The 24,433-nt window shown below is 43.6% G+C and overlaps 1 protein-coding gene and 1 pseudogene across 1 annotated transcript in view; one reads left to right on the top strand and one right to left on the bottom strand.

Annotated features, from left to right (window-relative positions):
- Positions 1-9,833, bottom strand: part of GUCY1A2 (guanylate cyclase 1 soluble subunit alpha 2) — a 197,292-nt gene extending 187,459 nt beyond the window's left edge. Inside the window, exon 1 of the mRNA XM_063127098.1 lies at positions 9,540-9,833. Within this exon, the coding sequence (XP_062983168.1) occupies positions 9,540-9,833 (294 nt within the window). The remainder of the gene's footprint in view (positions 1-9,539) is intronic.
- Positions 9,834-23,674: 13,841 nt separating this feature from the next.
- On the top strand, positions 23,675-23,766 carry LOC134399842 (U6 spliceosomal RNA; annotated as a pseudogene).
- The last annotated feature ends 667 nt before the right edge of the window (positions 23,767-24,433 follow it).

Below are 24,433 nucleotides of genomic sequence, written 5' to 3'. Positions count from 1 at the left end.
TTTATATTATGTTTTACTAGGTTATTGTATTTTATGGTTTTAAACTTTGTCTCGTAAACTGCCCAGAGAGCTTCGACTAATGGACAATATAGAAATGTAGTAAATAAATAAAAGGGGTCTGCAAGGGGGAGAAGAACAAGGAGAATTCTCTTATTATTATTATTATTATTATTATTATTATTATTATTATTATTATTATTTATTTTAACAGCACCTACACAGACATCAGATATAATACATACAAACAAAGGTATACATGAAACAACTACAATTACACTAAAAACATTTAAGGGTAAGGTTAAAGTAAAACAAAATTAGCCGTCTTCATGCCAAAAATGCCCACTAATTTCTTAATTACCATTTATATGTCAATCAAATTCAGTTCTTATGATTTATCTTAGTCGCGTACATTGGATTCACAGAGTTGTACTTCATTTCTCTCTAATTCCTCCTTCTTTCCTCTCTTGGGGAATTCTCATTGCATGAGCAGAAATCAGCTAGTGTGACAGCCGATTTAACCCACTGAAGTGATTTAGCCCCCTTTTTATCAAGCAGAATTATGCTGCCATTCCACACTCATTTACCTAAGAGTAAGTCCCACTGAATTCAATGAGAGCCACTCTCCGAATTGAGATGTTCAGGATTGCTAGACCTAACTGAAAATCCGAGGGAGAGGAGGGGAGACCTCGTGTTGCGAATAACGCGAGATCTCGCCCTCGTTTACACGTAAGGCGCGACGACCTCAAGAAGAGAGGCGTCGCGCCTGCCATTTTTAAAATATTTTTTAAAGGGCCAGCTGCGCACGAGCGCTCGAGTGACTAAAGGTAGGAGTTTTTTTTAAAAAAAAATATTTCCCTGCTCCCCCCCACCCTAGCCCTGAGGGGCGAAGCACGCGCAGAGCCGGGGAAAGCCGCAGAAACGGGCCATACGCTCACAGTCTCGGGCTCCCGAAACTGTGGGAAAAACCAGGCCCAAAGTGTAGGGCTACATCCCGGCGCCATCTGGATGCACAGGGGCGATCCCGGGTATCAGCCCAGGATAACCGCTGGTCTAGCTAAGCCTTCAGTATAAGGCAGCTTCCTACATTCCTATGACTCTATTTCTATGACATTGGCTTGAAACTTATGTTTCCTTTCGTTTAATGGAAGGGCTCTTTGTTTGCAGAAGGACTTCAAACCAGTGGAGGTTCCCATCAACAGACAAGGGCATGGGGGGATTTTTACTAATGTTATTGGTTAATGACACCATATAAGAAAGATTAAAGTCAAAGCAGCTTTGGATGTTCAAAGCAAATGAGTTGTACTTCCATTTCCAACAGGCGCAGGTCGTGAGTCTTCCAACTGATGCTGTGCATCCTCCCGCTACAGTGTGGGGAGAGATGTATGAGCTCATGATGGAATTGTCAAAACATGCATGACAAAGAGAACTCAACTCATATCTACATCCTCTCCTGCTGCCACTTTCAAACACCCCAAGACACAATCCTGAACACATTCATTTGCAAGCCATTTCCACTGATTTAAACTTGCTTCCCAGTTGGGTCTGTTTCAGCTCACAGCATAAATCAGCCAAATTCACATGTTTGCTTGCGATCAATGGAACTTACTCCCAAACTATACAAAGCGAGTGTAAACAGCCCTTGAGGACCTGAATGTTCCAGACTGCTTTTCACTGAATGCCCATGCTCCTTTTAGAGACTGGAGTTTGCTGCTATTTCAAACATTTCATGCTGCTGTTTCAGAGTATGATCCTAAGGCATTGATGCTGTATAGACAGAGGGCTCTGATCTGAGAGACCTCCATCTATGTTATACGCTGCCAGGCAAAGTAGGAGGCGTAGGGAATGGCATTTGCAGCCTTAATCCTGTCCCCACAATATACCCCTGTAAAAATTATGAGGTCCAGAGATTTTCTCTGCTGATACGTGATCTTGAGGTGTTGGATTAACATAATAATTTGGGTAGATGTTCTGACTCTTGTGCAAACTTTTTTAGGGGCTATTTTAAAAATGGTGGCCAATTTTCTTTAGGTCACTAGTTTTCATCAATCACTGAAGTAACTATCCTGTGTTTGGTATCAAATTATAGGAATTCGGGATCAAGGAGTTCAAAGAATAAGTTATTTTAATTGTCAGAGAACTCCTTCTGCCATTTTCGGGGGATTAATCTTTTTTATTGTTTCCAAACACCAATAAATAAAAAACACGACAGCGCAAAATATAATACATTTTCCAAGATGGCGCTGAAATGTTGTCTCATTTTCTCGACAAATCAGCATACAAATGTGATTTTACTTCTCTGGTTGATGAAAACTACTGACCTAAAGAAAATTGTCCGCCATTTTGAAAATTGCTCCTAAAAAGTTTCACACAAGAATCAGAATGTCTACCCAAGAAATTATGTTAATCCAATACCTCAAGATCATATATCAGCAGAGAAAATTTCTGGACCTCAAAATTTTTAATGGGGTATATTGTGGGGACTGGATTACCTCCCATTCCTTTTACGATTTAGAGGCACACAGGCCTCTGAACTAGTGCTCTTTCGAATCCTGCCCCCTATTTTCGGGAACTTTTTCTCTCCCTGTGAAAGAGGGGTTTATTTTCTGCCTCTTTTGCAGAGTGGGAAGAAATTTTTGAGAATTTCCTTCTTGGGGAGGGGGACAGGTTTTCCACATACCATTTTAAGTGTAGCCAGTTGTTCAGGGTCTTCTTTTCTTTTTTGTAAAACACCCCCGGCACTTGGAGGAGCCCAGCAATACTTCCTGGATGCCTACTGGAGACCATGTGACCTCTCCCTCTCCAATAGCTATTCAGGAAGAACTCCCGCAAATGCTGTTGGTGTTTTTTTTTTAAAAAAAATAGAGCCTACACTTTAAAAGGTATGTGGAAATCTTGTCCACTGCCCAAGGAGTAAATTGACTGAAATTCTCACCTCTTCCAACCTCTTTCACCAGAGTTTTCATTTTTCCTCCACCCCCATGAAATGCCAAAAATGGAAGAATCAAAATTTTAAAATTTTACCTTGTAAACTGCTTTGAGGAGACTTTGCCTCAAAAGGCGGTATAAAAATATTTTAAATAAATAAACAAAAGAACATACTGGCTAAGCGACCGAACTATTAACTCGTTCAGATCTCACCTCTGCTATGAATCTGTTGGCTGTGTTCCCACGTAATGCCAAAGGATGAGTGAGCCTCAGACTGCAATTAGTTAGCACTTGTTTGCCACAAACCATCATTTGCCATCACATGCAAACTCGAGTTAATGCTCGCCTACCAAACCAGCATCACAAATCAGTTTGAACCTGGTTTATATTTCCGCTTTTGAGGGCAAGCGTGGACCATTGTTTGCCCGTTGAGATGCCATGGCAAACTATGGTTTGTGCTAAACAAGACTCACTAACAGGATCTAAGTTTGTCCCTGATTGTCCTAACCTGATCCACTAACTGGCCTTAGGCAAATAACTATCTGCCAAAGCCCACCCACCCCATCCCCATTTGCTATACGGAGCCAGAAATACCAACTGATCTTACAGGTTTATAACCACTGAGATCACAGCACAATGAACACAAAGCTCTATGTAAATTCTAGCATTCCTATTACTATATTGAGGGGAAATTCTAGCATATTTCAGCAGTGCTATCATGCTGGGCTGGCAGATGTTGTACTGTAGTGACTAGAAGGCTCAGCTGCAAATCAAGAAGTCCTGGGTTCGAATCTTGCCTCTACCATGAACTTATTAGCTAGGCTAAGGAAATCCCCTCTCTCTCTCTCTCTCTCTCTCTCTCTCTCTCTCTCAGGCTCAGTCCCCCAACCACTGCCATCTGCAATGCATATGAAGCACTTTGAAAACTTGAAAGTGCTATACAACTGCTAATTATTACTATTATTATTACTATATATAAGGTAAAAATGTAGAGATGTGAGTATATATAAAGCAGCAGAAATCTGCAGTAATAATTATAGAAACCAATTGTGAACAGAGTCTCTACAATCTGCTCCTTCAGCCATGATCAGATTTTTATTTTTATTTTTTGCAAATTTACAATCTGCAAGCGGCTGGAGCAGAGACCACAATTGTCAAAAGGAATGTCCCCCTAATCTGTGTTTGGTCAGATTAGCAACAAAATATAAACATTCTTCATACTCTGAAAAGCACTCAACTCCCTTTAAAAACGACTCATTGCAGTTGGCTTAACGATGCCCAAAGGTGGGAAAATATAACTGCTAAAATTAGAAGGACTACCGATGCTAGATATCTACAAATATTACTGTGAGCTTTATCAGATCACTTTGAACACACTGCATGAGAGTTGCTAAAATTATGCCACCGTCTTATTAAACAGCTTAATTGTTTTACGAAGCTATGAGACAAGTCAGCTGGGATGACTTTGGTTAATGCATCAACTGTTAGGTCTTCTTATGCAGAAAAGTAAGAGGGAGAAAACCAAGGAAAGAAAAAAGCAGGTTAATGAAACTGTACTACACCTAACCACTTAACACAATGATAGATCTCCTTATCTGTCTATCCAGCCCACTGATAATTCTCCTTATCTATCCTGATGTACCTTATTAATTATAACTTGTCATAATGATGAAAGAGAATATCAAAAGCAAAGATGAGATATTACCTTTGGTAGACTAATAATACATTAGAGCTCAGATAGAGGTGTTTTCTAATGGTTGGATTCAGATTTACTCATATTTAAAGTAGACCAATTGAAATCAATAGGCTTTAAGGCAATCGTGTCTAACCTAAGTTCCACTGATTTTAATGGAATCATGTATAACAGAAGTCTCTGTTTTGACTTAAATCTGGATCCAACCCCCAAATTGAAAGGCAGTTAGGAGAATAGGTTACACAGGGCTACCTATCATTTATAAGTGATAACTGATTACAGTTGAGCATACCACCTGTTACAGCTCGGATGTTATTATATTATATCTTATCTAGCAACCTCTCTCCCCAGTCACTAGGTAAACCATTCAATTCTGGCTGGAATTGCATATGTGGAATCATTTTGCCCCTTCATGAAAAAAGAACAATATCTGGACTAATATTTCTAATATCTAGAAATCAGCAATCATCTTCTGCAGAACCACACTGTACATGGGGCTATTCCAGTTTCAGGGTACCATGTTCTACATGACCAGATGCCTGGATTTATTTGTTTTACTCCTATCTAAACATATTTCACAAATGTTAGAATTGCATGCCGCAATCCTAAACACACACATTTGGATGCCAATGCCATCAAAACCATTAGATTTAGTAGGAAGGGGAGAGAATACAGATAATCTAATTTACTGCACTCCTGCCTAACATCAGAAATTATGGTTTTGCTACTAACTTATTCACCCTGGCTTCTGATACAGCACAAGCAGACATGATGGCTTCTGTCCAAGGTTAAAACTAAAATTTGAGGACTTTAAGAATTTCATTAGTTCCAAAATGTATTTATTTTATTTATTTATTACATAGTTATACTGCCTAACAGCCAAGGCTCTCTGGGCAGTTCACAATTAAATAAACCATTTCATAGTATATAAAGCCGAAAACATACGCAGTACTTTTAAGAGACTGCAAAAATAGCTCAATGAGCACTAAACGTTCATAGCAAAATCTGTTGTACATAAAAAGCACAACATCCATTACTCCATAATGTGAAAACTCTACGCAGTGGGGGGGAAATAGCATCTGCACTTTTGAATACAATGGATGAGCCTGTCAAACGTACCAAAAGTTGTGTGAATTGATGGAGTTTAAAAATACAACACCAGTTCAGAGACTTCAAGAAAGTAAAGTTCTCACTTTAATATTTCGTACACTTTGTAAAATGTCATGAAAGAGGTTCCCCGAAATGGATCGGAGTGGTGGGAGATGACAGACGTCCCACGGATTCCTACCAAAGACAGCTGAACTGTCAATCTTTCTAAGCAGCTGTTTTTGAAGGCATTCAACAGCAACCCTCTCTCCAAAGCTCCATCACTGATTCTCTTTCTGGGCTGTGATGGAGAATGACAGAATACTGGGAACTAGAATTCAGAGAGAGAGAGGATGTCAATGTCCTAAACCTATAAGGAAAAAAAAACAGATTCTGGAACTGAATGCTGGTGAGACGCACACAGCAAGTATTCACATCCAGGTACTATATGTAAATGCGCTAGAATCGTTTTATATTTAGCTATTATTGTAATACATATTTTGAGCAAAGATGCAGAGGAGGGAGGGGGAGGAAAGGAGGGCTTAACCCTTTCCCCACTCACGATTCCTCTGCTCTCAATTGCCCCCTCAAGCTGATTTTACCCTATAGACGTTTCTCAATATTCTCCCCATTTTGGTCTTATATGCTGATTTTCCCAGTGTGGATAGGTATGTAGCCAAAACAGCACTATGCACATGTAAGAAGAGAGGTACTGGCAAGCTCAGGGTAACCCCAAGGTTTACAGTACAACAAAAACTTTAGGGGGGAAATCCGAGGAAGGGGGAATCCTAATAGTGGGAGGAACTCCCAATGCCAACTGAGCTTGCTCAGCAGATACAGAACTTTGATTGACTCTTGGAAATGTTGCAAGGGGTGTAAAACCAAAAGGGGGATGGAGGGGGAGTGGATTGGAAGAGGGCATGGCTGGCTAAAGGAGCCATGATCAAGAGCACTTCATTCTCCCTCGGTCGTTTTTAGGGCTGCCGAAACATGCACCTTCCTGACTCCTTGAAAGGCTGCAAATGGGAGAATTTATTGGATTATTTGTTTTGCTGCTCGGGACAATGGTGGCTCATTGGTTAAGAACAATCCACAGTTCTCTGGTGCTCTGATCGGGTCCCCAGAAGCATCCCCTGAAACTCAGCACCTGGTTCTCCCTGACCTGTCTCTCCATGCATGGCAGAAACCAAAAGGAGTAGAGAAGACCATGGGGCACATCTCAGGGTTTCCTTTAAAAGGGCCTAGAACTAAACTGCAAGAGCGGCAAAACAGCTCAACCGTTTTACAGCTAAAGAGACCTAAAAAGCAGCCTCCCAGCAAGGATGACAACCTTCGCCAGTAGCCAATGCACATCGCTTGAGAGCAAAGGGACTACACCAATGCATTAATGCCTGATCACACGTTGCATAAAAATGCATGTCACCAAACTACAGCTGGCCATTTGCCCTCCCCCTGCTAGGAAACCCCAACACGTTTGGAATCCAAAGGGGGTAAAAGAAGTTTAAGGGGATGGAGGGGTGTCAATTTAGAGTGGGGAAGAGATAGATGGGGAAATACACCCTTTCTCTGTAACTTCTCTGCTCCAAGTTGCCCCGCTCTCAAAATGGCTTTCCTAGCTGGGTCTACCTACACACATTTACTTGTAATACGTAAACCTAAAAGGTTGTCCAAAATTCATAAGCATAACTGTGGGGAGCACAAGAGGGACCCCAAAGCTGGGAAGGGTCAAGTGAACTCCCAAGATCACAGGAAGAGGAAGAAATTGTTGTGTCCAGGAGAAATCCTGACCACGCAGCCACCTGGACACAAATGAAGGGGACAGCAGCCAAAGTTGGAAGGGAGAGGGGAAGGTAAGGATAACAGAAGTAGCGATCGAAGAGGTATAGGGGAAGGAACCAGTGATTGAGAAAGGTGGGTTACAGGTCAAATAAATAGATATGGCAACCTTCCCCAACCTGGTGCTCTCCAGATATGCTGTACAGCAACTCCCATTATTCCACCCAGTATGGCATGTTGCCTAGGATGATGGGAGTTGTAGCCAGCATCACTACGTTGATCGGAGTTGAACTCCATCTCAGGTTGGGGGACGCTCAGAGAGGGGGTGAAGTGGTGTGTGAAGAAGACTCATAGACAATCTGAACAGATGGAGGATGAAGAAAAATATTTCAAGCAACAGCAGCAGGATCTAGAAGAAGATGGAAACTCTTTTACTGAATCCTTCCCTAGATCCTGGGAAATGTCAAAAGAAAATGCATTATATTATGCATTGGGGATTCTAAGTGAAATAGGGCCCAGCTGCACTTTGCAAAGAGAAGAGGAAGAAGAAGGGGAGAAGATTCCCAGGAGATAAAAATATAAAGCATGTTCTCATAGAGAACACCTCACATAGTTTCATGCCAGCTGAACCATGAAGGAAGAAGAGACAGCCAACGACAGTGGAACATTTTAGGTGCCACGGCAGAATAAGAGGGAGACACATTTGATCCACTGGAAAGTCCCTATGGCTTGTGGAGGAGAAACTAAGAGGAGGCACGATGAATCAGAACAAAGGTTTAACTAGTCCAACATCTTGCTTCCTACAGTGGCTGGCCAGATCCCTCTGAAAAGTCCATGAAAGGCAATAGACGATTTTGCTCCAGGGGAACAGGTCTACACCGGCATACTGCAGGTACCGTATCTACTCATACAGCTCTCCTGTCCCTTTCAATGGGATTTGTGGAGGGCGATGTCCAAGTGGATCAGACCACTTAACTGGGAGGGAGAAAGAAATGGCACAGGGATGCAATTGAGATTTTCTTCCTTAAGCACCCAAGTGTCTTGAGCCGGTCCTGTGCAGAATTGCATTCCTTTCTACCTGCCCTGGCTTAGGGTGCTTCCAGATGGAGGACCTCTAGTGCAACCAATCAAAAGACATTGTGCAGCATCTACTCTGGTAACGGGTTTATTTATTTGTCTTGTGAAAAGGAAAAGGAAAGGGTGGGGGGGGAGACACAAGAAGCCATGGGAAAAACAGAGGAGGGTTAACAGGGGGAAGACAAGGAGGGCGTCTGGACCCCCACCCACCCCCCATAGCATACCAGGAGGGAAGCAGGGCAATCGCAGGACCAAAGCTTGGTCCAGGTGCAGCCTTGCAAATACCCTCCATTCCCGGGAATTTCCCATCCTTTCAGGGCATGCCTTTAGGAAGAAGCGTCATGTTAATTTGGGGTCATGAGAACGGGAGTCTGGAACCAGGGAGACCGAACCAGGCAACTACGCTCCTTGGAGTGCAAAACGTATGGAGTGAAAGTGACACCACGTTAACAGAGAATCGGGCAGCGAGCTTCGGCGCTGACCCTCGAAATTAGGAGTAGGAAGTAAGGCGTCCAAAGTAAGGCAAGGCGAGGGCGGAGTGGCGACTGGCGACTCCTGAGCTGAAGGGGAACCTGCGCGCGGCCACGCGTTCAAATCCCGGCTCTTCAAAAGTGTCTGCGCGGAGCGGGGGGGGGGGTTTGTTAGAGAGTAAGGTGCGAAGGGGAATTTCTACTAGGAGTCGACCCCCACCCCCACGCCGATTTCCCGCAGCAAGGATGTAGAGTTTGAGGCTGAATGCGCTAGAGAAGGCGGGAGGGCCGCTGCACGCGTGACAAGCATTCCTCTACGGGAAGTAAAACCTTACGCGCAACCCGCGTGTCGAGCGTCACGTGTGAGGAGGGCACACGTGTGGTGACGGCGGGTTTTGTTTTGGATTTTTTTTTCCTTTCTCCCCTTCCCGTCGCTCTTCTGCATCAGCCTTCCCTTCCCTGCCTGCCTGCCTGCCTTTGCACCTGATCGCGGCCCGTCGCGGCGCATTTACCGTGGGGGCGGTGAGGCGGCTGATGCTCTCGCCCAGAGAGTCCAGGTTGACCCGTCTCCGGCGAGGAGCCCTCCTGGAGCCCGCGGGGGCCGGCCCTGCCGCCGCCGCCGCCGCCTCTAATGGGGGCGCCGCCGGGACGACGGGGGTGGTGGCCCCCGACTGGCTGGGGGGGCTCCGGCTGCCGTTCCAGCATAGCCTGGCCACGGGGCATTCGGCTTCCTCCTCCGGGCTGGTCTCCAGGTAGTCCGAGCCGAGCGAGCTGAAGGATTCCGAGGAGATCTTGCGCCGGGACATGCTGGCGGTGGCGGCGGCGTTGGTCCTGCTCGGCGGGGGAGCATCAGACGGAGCGGGGCACCGGAGAGGCGGCGGCGGGGCGGCGCAGGAGTCCCGCAGGGCGGATCGCGCTGCGGGTGCTCATGGCTGGGGGGCCCGGGCGCCGCCACGCTCGCTCTCGCTTGCTCGCATCCACACGCGCCGCTTGCTCGCAGCCGCCTGGCTGGGAGGATTTAAAGGCGACGCCTCCGTCCGCTGCCCCCTCCTCTCCTTCTGCCGGGCTCCGCCGCCTCCCCCGCGCGCGCGCGCTCCGCTGGCGCCGCCGCCGCCGCCGCCGCCGCCTCGCTCCTCCTCTCGCCACCGCCGGCATCACGTGCGCGCCACAGGGCAGGTTGGGCGCGCCGGTCGCCAAATTCAAATCAGAAAAGTCTTGCGGCCCGCAGGAGGAGGACGCAGCCCTCCGTCGTCGCCGCCCCCCCCCCACCAGCCCGCGCAACCTCCGCCGCCCTGGGATGGCGCGCGTGGTGTGTCAGCTTGGTTTCAGGCGCCCGCGGGGCGTGTGCGCGCCTGCGACGGGGCGCCCTGCTGCTGCTGCGGCGGAACGCGCAAGTTCAGATCCGCGGGCCGGGGTTCCGCACGTGCGTCGGTGCTGCAACGTGGGGTGTGAAAGGTAAAAGCCAACATAAATCCTACTTCGGTTAGACCCATTGCAATGAATGGGGCTTCAGTTAGTCGTGACTAACTTCAATCCCATTCATTGCAATGGGTCTACTCTAAGTAGGACATGTTGGCTTTTACCCTAAGGCGGTCGACGACTCGGATGAAACAATAATAAAAAAAGATGGGGTGGGGCCGAGGAAACTCCGACATCATCGTTGTCGTTAATTTTTATTTAGCAAAAGCTCTCTGGGCGGTTCACGATTCACAAAAATTAGCAATCGAAAATTAAAATAAAGGCAGGAGCCCAAAATAAGGAATGTGATTAAAATTAGAGAGTGACATTAAATGCTGCCATGACAAGGAACACAACAGCTTTCACTGCCCATCTCAATCATAATAAGAACTAGGCCATTCACACCTCCTTTGAGGCTGAGTTCCAACATTAGGGTACTGCTACCAGAAAAGGCCCTGTTTCTGGTACCCTCCCGTCTAGACACTCTAGGTGGTGAGACATGTAACAGAACCTCCAATGATTACTGTAGGCAGATTCCTATGGGAGTTCCTGGGCCCCAAATGTTTAAAACTCTCAAGATAAAAACCAGCAGTTTGAATTGTGCTTGGATACAAATGGTCGGTACAATGTTCTGTGGTCTGTACAATGCATGTCAGACTGGTAGCGTACACTATCTGTCATTCCTGAGCACTTTTGAAAGGCAGCCCCACCATGCAGAGCATATTACAGTAATTTAAATGACAGACTATTAAGATATGAATCATTGTGACCAGATCCTCATTGTGATCAGATTCTCTTTCTCCAGAAAAGGGTGGAGCTGGTGCACCAGACAAAGCTGGGCAGTCACTCCTGCTGTGAAATATTGATCCTTCAGAGGGAGCGCTACCTCATCCAGAACAAAGGAAGCGCTACCTCATCCCAGTTCCAGTTTGGTTGTCTATTGACCAATGGGACCTCTGTTTGGATTGAAACTCACTTTGTTTATCTATATCCAGGTTTTTCTGTGTTTAGGCATTCAGTTGTAGAGCAAAGGTAGAGCTGGGTGTCATTGGCATAATGATGAGACCCAACCCGCAAAGACCAGAGGATCTCCCTGACCCCCCCCCACCTACCCCCAGTAGCTTTATGTAGATATTGAAAAGCATCGGGACAGAATAGAACCCTCTGCATCATCTGGAGGATCACAGGTTGCCCACCTCTGCTCCAAAGCAGTACGTAAGTACTACTGATAATAGTTGTAGTTATTCTTGTTATCAACAAGAGGGACCTGCAACAAAATGTCCATTCAGGGTTCCACCCAGCCATGCTTCCCTATAAGATAATCCATTCCATTCCCCCCCTTCCCTGGTTTTCCAACTAACATTCAGTATTCTGTGGCTACTAAGCATGCTCAGTGCGCACTGGGTTTTATCTTAGAGGAAGAGCGGGTGCTTAGGTTTTGTTCTTTGACATTTTTGTACTTCTGCAAACCTCGGAGATTCCCCCAAGCATGCTGACTCACTTCTCTCTTGTTTCTAAGTAGCCCCATTCGGGCTCTAATGCTGTTTGGCACTCATCATATGAGTTCACTATCGGAGGGAGTTGTTGTTGTTATTCTTATTATCATTAGCATTGTCATCATCATCATCATCATCATCATCATTTATAAAGTCCTTAAAACTTATTTCTTTATTTCTATGACTTGTACCCGGACCGTTCTACCAAGAAAAATGGCACTCAAGGCGGCTTACAATCATAAATAAAACTTAATTAAAACAATAATAAAACGAATGCATGAAAACACAATTAAAAGCACAACAACAACAGAATGAAAACAGAAAATAAAATTGTCAAGAGATTTAAAAGCAAAAGAGCCCCTGCCTGCAGACTTACAATCTAATAGACATGGTACAAAAAGGAACAGGGAGGAAAGAAGCCAATTTGTTGAAGTAAGTTAATTAAAACAACAAGTGCTGTATAGATGAGTTACTTTTTCTTGTTGTCTCCTTATTCCCTTTATTTTAACGGTAGCATTACTGAGCTACTCTTATTTAATTTATTCTCTCTCCCAAATACATTTTCTAACCCACTGCTGGACAGCTCCACCCTGTTGTTGTTGATGGATTTTAAAAGAAAAACACAAAGATAGCCCTGCTAGTCCATAAGAAGAAGAAAAACAAACAGAAATTCATGGTTTGGCAATACCTTTATTGGTACCAACCAAAATGCCAAAAAACTGTGCAAGCTTTCAAGGTCTCCAGAAGTCTTCATCAGGCTTGGTGGAGCCAGTGTGGTACTAGTACCTGAATCTCTTGACTTCCAGTCCAACACTCTAGCTGAGTGTTGAGAGATTCGGGTACTAGTACCCGCTCAGTAATGGAAACTCGCTGGGTGACTTTGGGCCAGTCACAGACCTTCAGCCCATCCTACCTCACAGGGTTGTTTTGAGGATAAATGGAGAGGAGGATTATGTACGCTGCCCTGGGTTCCCTGGACGAAAAAAGGTGGGATATAAATGTAATAATAAATAAATAAAATGAAATACAAAAAGAGGTGGGGGAAGAAATAGACAAATCAATAGGTTTGGCCTCATGGCCACAATATCTAACCAATTTTTTCTTTGACTTAATGAAAGTATTACCCAAATGTGTTTTTAATAATTTTCCACGTCTCCCAGCAAGTAGAAATGGGTTTTTCCAGCTATAGAGTAACCTTGCAAGATTGTGTGACCCAAGATTTTGACTAATATCACCTGAAAACCTGAAATAAATGTAAAGGCAGCAATACCTGTCATTTACACTTAACTAATTGGTGTAAATGCCAAGATAAGTCCAGTACCCAGCAAGTCTGACTTCCTGCAGCTTCCTCAAGCATGACTCGCTACACGGAAATAATAAAATAAATTTTAAAAGGGGTCGTAGGAAAACGCGAGTCAGACAGTGTGGCAGAAATGCTACCTTCAAGACAAGAAAGAAAGCTGAGCAGCGCTTTGAAGGAGGATGACACCTTGAAAAACAATGAAAGGCAAGCGATCTAAACCCTCAAACCGTTTCTTTTTTAAACCCAGCCCACGCCTTCCTTTTCAAACTGTTAAATCAGTTCATGGAAGTTGTGCTAACAACATCACATATTCCCATCAAAGCCCCCACAGCCTGAAATGCCTTTGGCTAATGTAACATTTTAATTAGTGTTGCCAGAGGAAGAAAGGGAAAAGCGAGACGTGGGGATGGACTGGTAGAGAAAAGGGACATTTCATAATCTGAATTTAAAGAAGAGATGTTGTCAAGCCTGAGAAGGTCATTCAGTCTAACCTTGTGCTCTGCATTGGGGGCCTTGGGTCAAAAAGCAGCATAGGCAGGAGGAGGGGGGAATCCATAACGAAGGAGCTGCCTCTTCCTAAACCCTGTTGACTCCTACTGGCCAGGGCAGAAAGTGCCTTCCATTTCCTCACCAGTACCACCATTGACAGCAATGGGAGGGGAACTCACTACACCAAATCCAGGGCTGGTGCAAGTTCCATCCGCCCGCTGGTTTGGGGGACATCAAGGGAATGAAGGAATGTTGAATCCTGTGGATCTAAGTTGTCCCGCGATCCACCTGTAGAATGCAAAAACCGGGGGTTCCTCCAGGGGAATAAGTGCCAATCCATTTACCAAGCAACACTATCGCAAAATCTTGCATTCCATCAGCAGCCAGCTGATGAACTGTACGACTGCAGCCTAAAATAAAGTATAACGCCACATAATGGCCCGGTTTAGAAGACACCTTAAACCACAATGGTTTAAAGTGTCTTCTGAACAGGGCCAATGTAAGATGTCTTGCAGGGGCCGCAAAGACTAGCCACTTCTATTTTCAAAGTGGGAGATCTAGGGTCAAACTACCAGTTATGTTTACCCCGTAGCATGTAGCTCAGCATAATTGCTCCCCTCTCCACCTTTCTCTCTCTGTTATATTAGAGTAAGGCCTCAGCTAGACGAGGGGGTAAAAGGGCGACAATCTCGTGTTTTTATGAACCCGAGATTGTCGCCCGCGTTTACACGCTGCGCGCGACATCGCAGCCGCCATTTTGTTTTTGTTTTCATCAGAGAGGGAGTGCTTGTGCACAAAACGTAAGTGTTCTTTTTTTAAAAAAAAAAAATTCCCCACTTAGCCCACCTCTGATGGGCACAGCCCCATGCCCAGCTCCTCACGGTTACTTGCAAGGAGCTGGGACAAACCATGACGGCAGGCCACACTTTTTGTGGTCTCAGGATCATCCCGAGAATGTGGAAAAAACACAAAAAAGGGTAGGGTGATATCCCGGGGAAAGGGAGGAATAGGGACAATCCTGGGATGATCCCCGGGATATCACCCCTGAGTATACATTATTATTATTATTATTATTATTATTATTATTATTATTATTATTATTTATATAGCACCATCAATGTACATGGTGCTGTACAGAGTAAAACAGTAAATAGCAAGACCCTGCCGCATAGGCTTACAATCTAATAAAATCATAGTAAAACAATAAGGAGGGGAAGAGAATGCAAACAGGTACAGGGTAGGGTAAGCAGGCACAGGGTAGGGAAAAACTAACAGTAGAAAGTAACAGTAGAAGGTGCCTTCCATTTCCTCATGACCTTGATTCGGATCCGGATGACCACACATGGGGAGGGGGGATTACAACATGACCCACACCACTTTTTACTGAAGCCCCCTCTCCTCCAAACACAGGAATTGTTTAAAAAAAGAATGGGGAGAACCTCTATTGATACCAATGGAGACATTTGTTTGTTTCTCTGTTTAACCCTTGTGTGGGTAGATGGGTAACCATGTCTCAGGCTAACCTATTTCATGCGGTAGTTGTGAGGACCAGAACATCACGGTGGAAGATATGAATGAGATGAGTTAAATAAAAATGTTACACAGAATTAAAATCCTTACAAATGAGGATTGAAGTGTGTCCCTTCAGGAAATTTCTATTCTGCTTGAATGTTGCCTGCGGTTCTGTTTCAAAGGACCAGAGAGAGAGCAGCACACTGAGAAAAGAACTGATGCTGCATGAGGCAAAGGTATCTCTTTTTTCACGGGCCTCTCCTTTCACTCTTTGAAGGTTTTCCTGCCCAAAGCTTGAGCATAGACAAAAGCTGTCAAGAACCAAGCATGCATCCATTTGCTTTTGCTTGAGTAAACAAGTTGCTAAGGATGAGGCCTGTTTGTTTGCACAATCGTCTTTATATTCCTTCAGTTGCTTCAGAAGAGGGACCATAGCTGGTTCTCTCAGAAAAGGATTACTAGGAGTTAGCAAAAGGAGAGCATTTAATCTCTTCTACACCCTCTTCTACCTTTCCAGGATGCTTCAGCAGTCCTAAAAGTTGTAGGTTTATAAAACAAAACACTCCTGAAGAACTATGTTCCCCGCTCCCTTCTTGTTTCTTCTTGTTGAAGTTCTTTATTGTGGCCGTAGCTAGACCTCAGGTTTATCCCAGGATTGTCCTGGGGTCAAACCTGTTCATCTAAGTGCCACACAGGGCATCCAGCGCTCAAGCAGGGACGAACCCAGGATGATCCTGGGATAAACCTTAGGTCTAGCTACAGCCTGTGTCTTAGCAAATTGCCATTATACACAAACACAGAATAAAAAACTATACAATTTAAAACTCCACCAACAAACCATTAAGAGTTGAATAGTTTTCCATACAGCTTTTAGACTTCGTGGCACGTATTTGTAGAGCATTGACAAGGAATTTGGCAGTTCTAAAAGATACATACTTCTCAGCATCAGACAATAGGAAACAAGTCTTAACAAGGGATAGTCTTCCCTTCAACGATCTTAACAACGGATGAATGTATTTGGTTCTGAGATCATTATATTGTGGTGGTGGCTGCTGCTGCTGCTGCTGCTGTTACCATCATTTTATTTATTCATTATATTTTTAATCCATCCAATAATTAATGTTTTCTAGACAGATGACAAACAATTACAAAATATTTTTCTCCTTCAAAATACTAGAACCCAGGGTCATCCAATGAAGCTGATCAGTGGGAAATTCAGGACAGATAAAAGAAAATATTTCTTCACACGGCACATAAACTCTGAAATTCACTCCCATAGAATGTGGTGATGGCCACCAATTTGGTTGGCTTTAAAGAGGGGTTGGATCAATTCCTGGAGGAGAAGCTATCAATGGCTACTAGTCCTGATGGCTATGTGCTACCTCTAGCAGCAAAGTCGTAAGCCTATTTACACCAGTTGCTGGGGAACGTGGGTTGGAGGGTGCTGTTGCACTCACGTCCTGCTTGGAGGTTCCTGGCCACTGTGTGAACAGAATGCTGGACTAGATTGACCCTTGGTCTGATCCAGCATGGCTCTTTTTATATTCCTAATTAAAAGACCAAAACGCCATACAAAGACTTAAAAATATAAAATACAGTGCAAATATTTAAAAGAATACAAAAAAGAGCAATGGAGTATTCATATATTTATTTTGCTTTGTACCCTGCCTTTCTACCCAGAAAGATGACATTTAAGGTGTGTAGCGGCATTCAAGGAGGCTGATAAAACAGTTTCTAGTTCGGTTGAAAATCTAGAACCAGAACTTTAAAAATTAGAAGGAGCATCTTTAATTTGGATTGGGGAGAGCTAAGAAATGGATGTGTTACAGCTAAGCAAGCTATGCCCAGTTCTATTATTATTATTATTATTATTATTATTATTATTATTATTATTATTATTATTATTATTTTACACCCCTTTCCTCATCTCTTTGCCTGTGTTCTTCCTTCCTAGCAATGCAATCCTAAGCAAATCTATCAAGAAAGCCCCACTGAAGTTACTGAGCTTTGGCTCCATATAAACAAGCATGGATTGTAAGAGATTGTAAAGATTGTAAGAGAGCCTAAACTATGGTCCCACAACTGTTAAGCAGTAGTCATGCGGTGCTGACAATCTGGATGAAAAGAGAAGCAAAAAATGATCACCATCCCCACCTCTCACCATGAAAAAATCTTTCTCCAGCTCTCTTCAGGGCAGGGATGAATGCTCTTTGTTTTGGGTTCTACAACTTTCAGAGTTTCAAACCTTTTGAAGTACAAGTTTATTCCATCCTATTTGCATATTACTCTGCACATTTTGTTTTGTAAAAATATCCATGCAAAAGCTGGTGCATTTCTCCCAAAATACAAATTTTTGAACTCAGTCTAATGCATGCATTTTCGTACACAATTTCCCCTAATACCGTATTTCTTCGATTGTAAGACGCACACTAATTTCAGTACCACCAACAGAAAAAAAAAAACCTAAGACACACCTGTGATTCTAAGGCCATAGCTAGACCTAAGGTTTATCCTGGGATCATCCAGGGTTCACCCCTGCCTGAGCACTGGATTCCTTGTGTGTCACCTAGATGAACAGGTTTGACCCCTGGATGATCCAGGGATAAACCTAAGGTCTAGCTATGGCCTAAGACGCAACCCATTTTTAGAGATGTTTATATGGGGGGGAAAGTGCGTCTTAGAATCGAAGAAATAGGGTATATGCAGTTTTGTATGCATGTTAAACAGATAACTGCATAGCAAATTTCAAAGAAATGCAAAAGCTGGATGATAATTGTATTCTGATTTGCATATTCGTTTGAGAATACTGAAGTTGTTTGATTCATGTTACATTTTGTGCAATTTCTACTCATTCCTATTCAGGTGTTCACAAAATGTAACTGTGAAAAGCAGACAGGGATGCATGTGTCCCTGCCCCTGACCTCCCTATACTGACAGGGAAGGTCTAAAGAGGAATTGTAACCTGGAATCCTGTACAATTAGGGTTCCAGATCCCATGGAACACTGTCACCACATTTAACTGAACAAAGGTCAGGGGTGGAGGGGCCAGGGTCAAATGCATCCCCGTCTGCCCTCTGTAACAATATGAAAGGACTGCTGGATTAAACCTGGATAAAGTATGCTTCTGGAAAAAGCTAGGAAGTAGCTGAGGGCAACACCCACTGCTTCTTACCTGAAGAGTGAAAGGCCACAGCCTGAGAGAGCTCTGTAGAGAGGCTTTTGTCGGAATAAAACTTGGAAGTTTATTTATAAAGCAGATTCTGTTTGGTTCTGTGGGTGCAATCCACCAACTTTGAAACACCCCCTCCATGGTTAAATTTGGTCAGGGTCAGCCCAGTGCATTTTGCTGCCTGAGGCCAAGTATAAGATGGCGCCCCCTCCCATTCCATGTACAAAAGCCAACTGGGCTGGCAGTTGAAACTTTCTTCAACGTTAGTGAGGTGACTGCATCCTCCACTACACCTGAAGGCAGCACGCTGGAGTTCAGGGCAGGCTGCATGACACACACAATTCTCTCCTTCAACATGTTGCTGCCACCTCCTAGTATCTGATGTCTGAAGCAACTGTCTCAATTTACCTAATAGTAGGGCCAGCCCTGAATTTTGTAGATGCCTAAAAGGAGTTACACACACAATCTCTCTCTCTCTCTCTCTCTCTCTCTCTCTCTCTCTCTCTCTTTTCAGTGGACTTGGAGGTGAAGGTGGGGTTTCCAACATGCAATAGTGAATGAAAATCCAGAAACAGGATCTGTTGGTAGTGTTGATTGTATATGAGAAGAACACAAGGGGGTGATCTCGTTTTATGTGGCATGCACATCTACTTGTAAACGCCCTAAACCACATTATTTATTTATTTATTAAAAAATAAGAGTCTCCGTAGGCATTAACAATAATTTTGGACTCTGTAACAAAAGCACCAATGCCTCCCTGTCACTGAAGGTGTAACGGCTTGTTTGAGAACCCTTTCCAAAGTTAATATACTTACGGCCTTGCTCTTTGAATGCAGGAGTACAGAACGACCCAGCATTTCTGCTTTGTCTTTGAGATTGCCCCTCCCATGACCAAACCCAAGTTAATGTATAAAACAGACGGTTTAGAGGTGACAAACCATGAATGCATTTGAATAAATAGGCAGCCAAAGTTCCAGTGTACATTGCAGAATGGCATTGTGTGTATGTGTGTGTGTGTGTGTGGCTTTTTTAAGGATCATGTCAAAGCTGGTCCAGCCAACATTTGTGGTTTGAATACATGCAGGAAGAAGCATTCTTTAATTATAGACTGTACTCTTTTGTTTTGTGCTCCACACTTCTCTAAGTAGTGGGAAGTTCAGACGCAGCCCTTGGAGAGTTTCGTTTTTTGTCTACAATGGATAACTATTGTTATTCTGGTTTGTTGATCAAATGCTTTACTGTATAAAATAATACATTTTTACAGAAAAGTATTTGATAAATCATAATCATAACAACAATAATCTGTTATTAATCAAAAGATTGCTGGAAATCACCAGAGGCATTGGCATTTTAGTGCCAATATGTATAATTTTCACATATACAAATTGCATAAGGAGATACAGACAAGCATCAAGACAGACATCTATTCTTAATGTAGGCTAGATCTATTCTACTGCTTTATAATGGTATTGAAGTGCACTGAAGTCCATATATTGTTTTCAAAGTGTTATTTCCAGCTTTTTATACCACATTTGTAATGATTTGACACAAGATGTGGCCATCGTTTCCACTCTAGATTCCTTTCAAGGCTCCTTCTTCCAGCCAGCTGCAAAGCTCAGGCTGATGTTTTCCCTTCCTGCATATGTTATAATTCCTTAAATTACTTTCCCCTCTATTTTGTACATTTGAGGAACACTGAACTGAGCCTCACCCTCTCTGTTACGTACGTCCTGGATAGTAGACACCTCTGATCTTAAAGGGAAGGTAAAGAAACATCTTCTAGACATTAGTGCCCATCAATGAAACATCATCTGACCATTACTAAGCAAAAGAATATAAAAAGATGGGTTCACTTGACACAGTCATTCCAATGTTGTCATGATGTTGTTTGTTGAACCTTGACAATTCAAACTCCATACATATATTGGTAATTTAACTTGATTCATTTTCAAAGTTGTGTAGACCAGCTTTCCCCAGCTTGGTGTCCTTCAGATGTGTTGGACTGCAACTCCCATGATTCCCAGCCAGAATGGCCAGCCAGCTGAAGTAGAATGTTCCCAGACAAAAGTCTCCATATGGTTATGCCTTGCCTATTGATGAGATGGTTTGTACTTAAGGGCACAGTGTATTGCTAATTCTGTACCTAAATGCCAAAAAATAACCTTGACTTCCATCAGTGCAGATCTGAAGGCTAAATATGCTTAGAGAATTCATTAGAATGCTGCCTCCCACACCTTCCTCCATATATCATGCTGGACAGCTGGTGGAAGTTCTGCACCAGTCTAGTTGATCAGACTGGTGTCTATTAAAAGGCATTCAATCTTAAATGGACCACAAGTGATGGAACAGAGCCAAGACAAATCAGTTTAATGCGAATAGGCAGGGAGCGAGATTATGTTTTAGCTCAGGGGTGCAGAGCCTTGGGCCCAGAAGTAGAATCTGGCCTCCTGGGTTTCCAGTCCACCCCTCCGGAGTGCCCATAGCTCCATCCCCTTTCCCCTAAGCACCAATCATTGGGTGGTTTCCCAGCTTTCATTTCGTTGTTGTTTTTTTACCTATTCGGAAAGGTTGAAATGCCTTTCATAAGGGCTTAGTTATGAGCAGTAGAGCTTTAAGCTAAAGTATTTCAGTGTTCTTGGCTATGTCCCTCTTGCCCTGCTCCTTTGTTTTCGACGCTGTTGAAAAGAAAGGTGAAGAGGCCAAATCTCACCAAAATGCTCGGGGGTTGTAAGAATAAAAAGAATATATTTCTTACCCGCCTCTCCCTCTGGATTAAGGCAGGAAACAACACTAGATACAAATACCATAAAATACATAAAACTGATTAAAACTTATAAAACGGATACAATTTTAAAATAACAGTCAAATATCTTAAAATTTGACTGGGTAGGCCTGCCGGAAGAGATCAACCTTTATAGTCTTCTTGAATTCAAAAAGACTATTAAGGTGACGAATCTCTCCCGGCAGGCCATTCCACAGTCTGGGAGTGGCAGAAGAGGAAGTTCCTCTGGGTAACAGTTGTCAGGCTAGTCTTGGCTGACTGTACTAAATACTTCCCAGAGGACCTGAGTGTGTGGGGCGGATTGTATGGAAGAAGGCGATCCCAAAGGTAACCTGGACCCAAACCATGTAGAGCTTTAAAGGTACCAACGCTTTATACTTCGCCTGGAAACTAATTGGCACCCAGTCACCAACATGATTATTAGAGGGAGGGAGAAAAGTCTTCCTGGAGCAAATTGCCCCTTCTAGGACCCCACCTCACCCCAATGAAAATAAAACACATCAACAAACCTGTATCTATCCTAGTATCCTCTTCTTCCCTTCGCACCTACTACGTACTGTAATGCATATAGTTATGATCTATAAGCTTTCCAGAGGAGGTTATCAATGGCTACTAGTCCTGATGGCTATATGCTACCTCCAGTATCAGAGGCAGTATGCCTATGTACATCAGTTGTTGGGAACAAGGATGGGAGGGTGCTGTTGCACCATGTCCTGCTTGTAGGTTCCTGGTCAACATCTGTTTGCCCACTGTCTGAACAAAATGCTGAAGTAGATTGCCCCTTGGTCTGATCTAGCATGGCTCTTCTTATGTTCCCATGTTCCAGAAGCAGCTGGCCAGCAGTTATTGGGAACAGAATGATGGACTAGAAAGACCAGCATTCTATATATTGATAGCAAAATCCAAAATTTCAACATGCACATATAAGACAGAGGCAACAACCAGCTTAAAAGAACTCCAAAAACTACAAAAGTAAAACAATCTTTAGAGAGAAAAAACTTGGGTGGCAAGGGCAGGGGGACAACCCCAAAATTGCCCCACGATGGTTGCAGGCAAATGAGGACTGAGCACGTCCTGTGGTGATTTAATGCTAGCTGACTGTTGGATGGGGGAGGAATGGAAAGCCTGGCAGGAGCGGGAATAGGATGGATTATCCTAGAAGATAATGGCAGGAAGCCTGAACAGGAACATCAAACTGCAAAATTTTGTTGCAGGTCCTTCTGGTTTTCTTTAGTAGCAAATGTGTCTTTTTGCAAGGGGTAGAGAATGGATTTCTGCACTTTAACAGCTATATGACAGAATTCAGATCAGCACATGATGCAATGGCAGACGAAATCAGGCCTCTGTGCTGCAGGTTGACTCTTCAAGGTGAGGTGCTGCCCGCCACAACAGAACAAGGGAATCGGAGCTCCTATGAGTTCTTTTCATGTGAATTATTATTCATGGATTCATCTTCTCCAAAATAGCCCTTGGAGAAAGAAAGCCCAAGGCTAGCCATTCCATTATTTCATCCCCTTAATATCCCACAATCCTTTGCTGGTTACTATGTGCCTTTTGCTGTAATACATCAGTTAGAAAGAATCTAAAGGACACGGTGTGTGGAATGGTGGGTGGGAGCCAGACAATGCCTTATTGATACATTCTCTAGTAAAAGGGAGACTAAGAGACAGAATCCCTAGGAAGCTAACATTATTTCAAGAACAGTATATATACATCTACAGACAGACTCTCTCTCTCTCTCTCTCTCTCTCTCTCTCTCTCTCTCTCTCTCTCTCTCTCTCTCTCTCTCACACACACACACACACACACACACACACACACACACACACACACACGGGACATTTTGAGAAAGCAGGAAGGCTCTGTAATGGGGCTAAAGCCGGAGACCGAATTCCAGTCCTGGATTACTAGAGATTCGCTATTTCAACAGTCTCTCTCATCGTTTATTATTAGTTTGAAATAACCAGCAATCATGTGGATAAGACTTCAGTCAGGCCATGGATGTGAAAGTCTCATGCCAATCCTCTAGAGGTCTCTAGCTTTGCTCTCTATGGGCCAGGACAGACCAGGCATCCAAGCAAGCAAGCAAAGCCACCTGCCTAACTGCTAGTTAGCCCAGAAACTGTGTCTGGCTCCAGAAACACGCAAATGAACCATGTGCACTTCTCCCTCACCCTTCTCCCAGTATTCATTTACCTCTCAAGACTCCTGACTATTGCCTTCACCTTTCCCCTTGATTCTCTTTCAGGTGTGCTTTCCTGAGCCCTGCATCTATTCACCCTGTTCCCTTAGATCCTTCTGTCTACCCTGTGCCTCTATGTGATCAGAGAATTGCAACTCATGGCAGTCAGAGGCCCTCCTGGCTGACCTAGCCCCAGACTCTACCTAGAAGCTAGCTGAGCCCCAGTGTGACAGGTTTCAGAAATGCCAAGCACCATGCTCACTTCAGTGGTACATATACTAAAATTGGAATGATACAGAGAAGATTAGCAAGGATGACACACAAATTCGTGAAGCGTTCCATATATTTTTTTATATGACAACGGCAGCAAGACTATTATATGCACAGAAGTGGAAAAACGAAGCAACACCAACAATGAATGAATGGTTATTGAAGATATTGGAGTGGGCAGAGATGGCAACACTCACAGCGATAATGAGAGAAAAATCAACAGCCACGTTTATATCGGAATGGAAACCTCTGATAGAATTGTTGCAAGAAACAGAGACAAATGATGTATGAGATATAGTTAAGTTAGAAGAAAGAAAAGAATTTGATTATTGTGTTAAACGTAAATAAGTAATGAGAGAATGTAATTCCCATTCATGATGTGTAGAGAGCCAAAAATAAATACACCCTAACCTTTGTGTTCTTTTTCCTTTTTTTTTCTTTTCTTCTTTTTCTTCTTGTCTTTGCCTCTCTCTCTCTCTCTTTTTCCCCTTCTCTCGCCCCCCTGATGTTTGTATTTTATGTAATGTTTTTATGTTATGTATGCTTGTGAAACAATAAAAAAATGAATGCAAAATTAATGCAAAACACCGCTATGTTCATTGCATGTCTGTTCAGAAGTAAGACCCAGTGCAACAGTGTTCAGGCATGCAAAAGCATCAGGGCCCAACCCCAGTGCAGCAATAGGCAATAGTTTACATTCAGAATCTGATCAGAAGTGGTCTGTTTGGATCCCAACATCGAGAAG

Source organism: Elgaria multicarinata, chromosome 5 (assembly GCF_023053635.1).
Source record: "Elgaria multicarinata webbii isolate HBS135686 ecotype San Diego chromosome 5, rElgMul1.1.pri, whole genome shotgun sequence".
NCBI lineage: Eukaryota > Metazoa > Chordata > Lepidosauria > Squamata > Anguidae > Elgaria > Elgaria multicarinata.
This window is presented reverse-complemented; position numbering and strand designations above follow the sequence as displayed.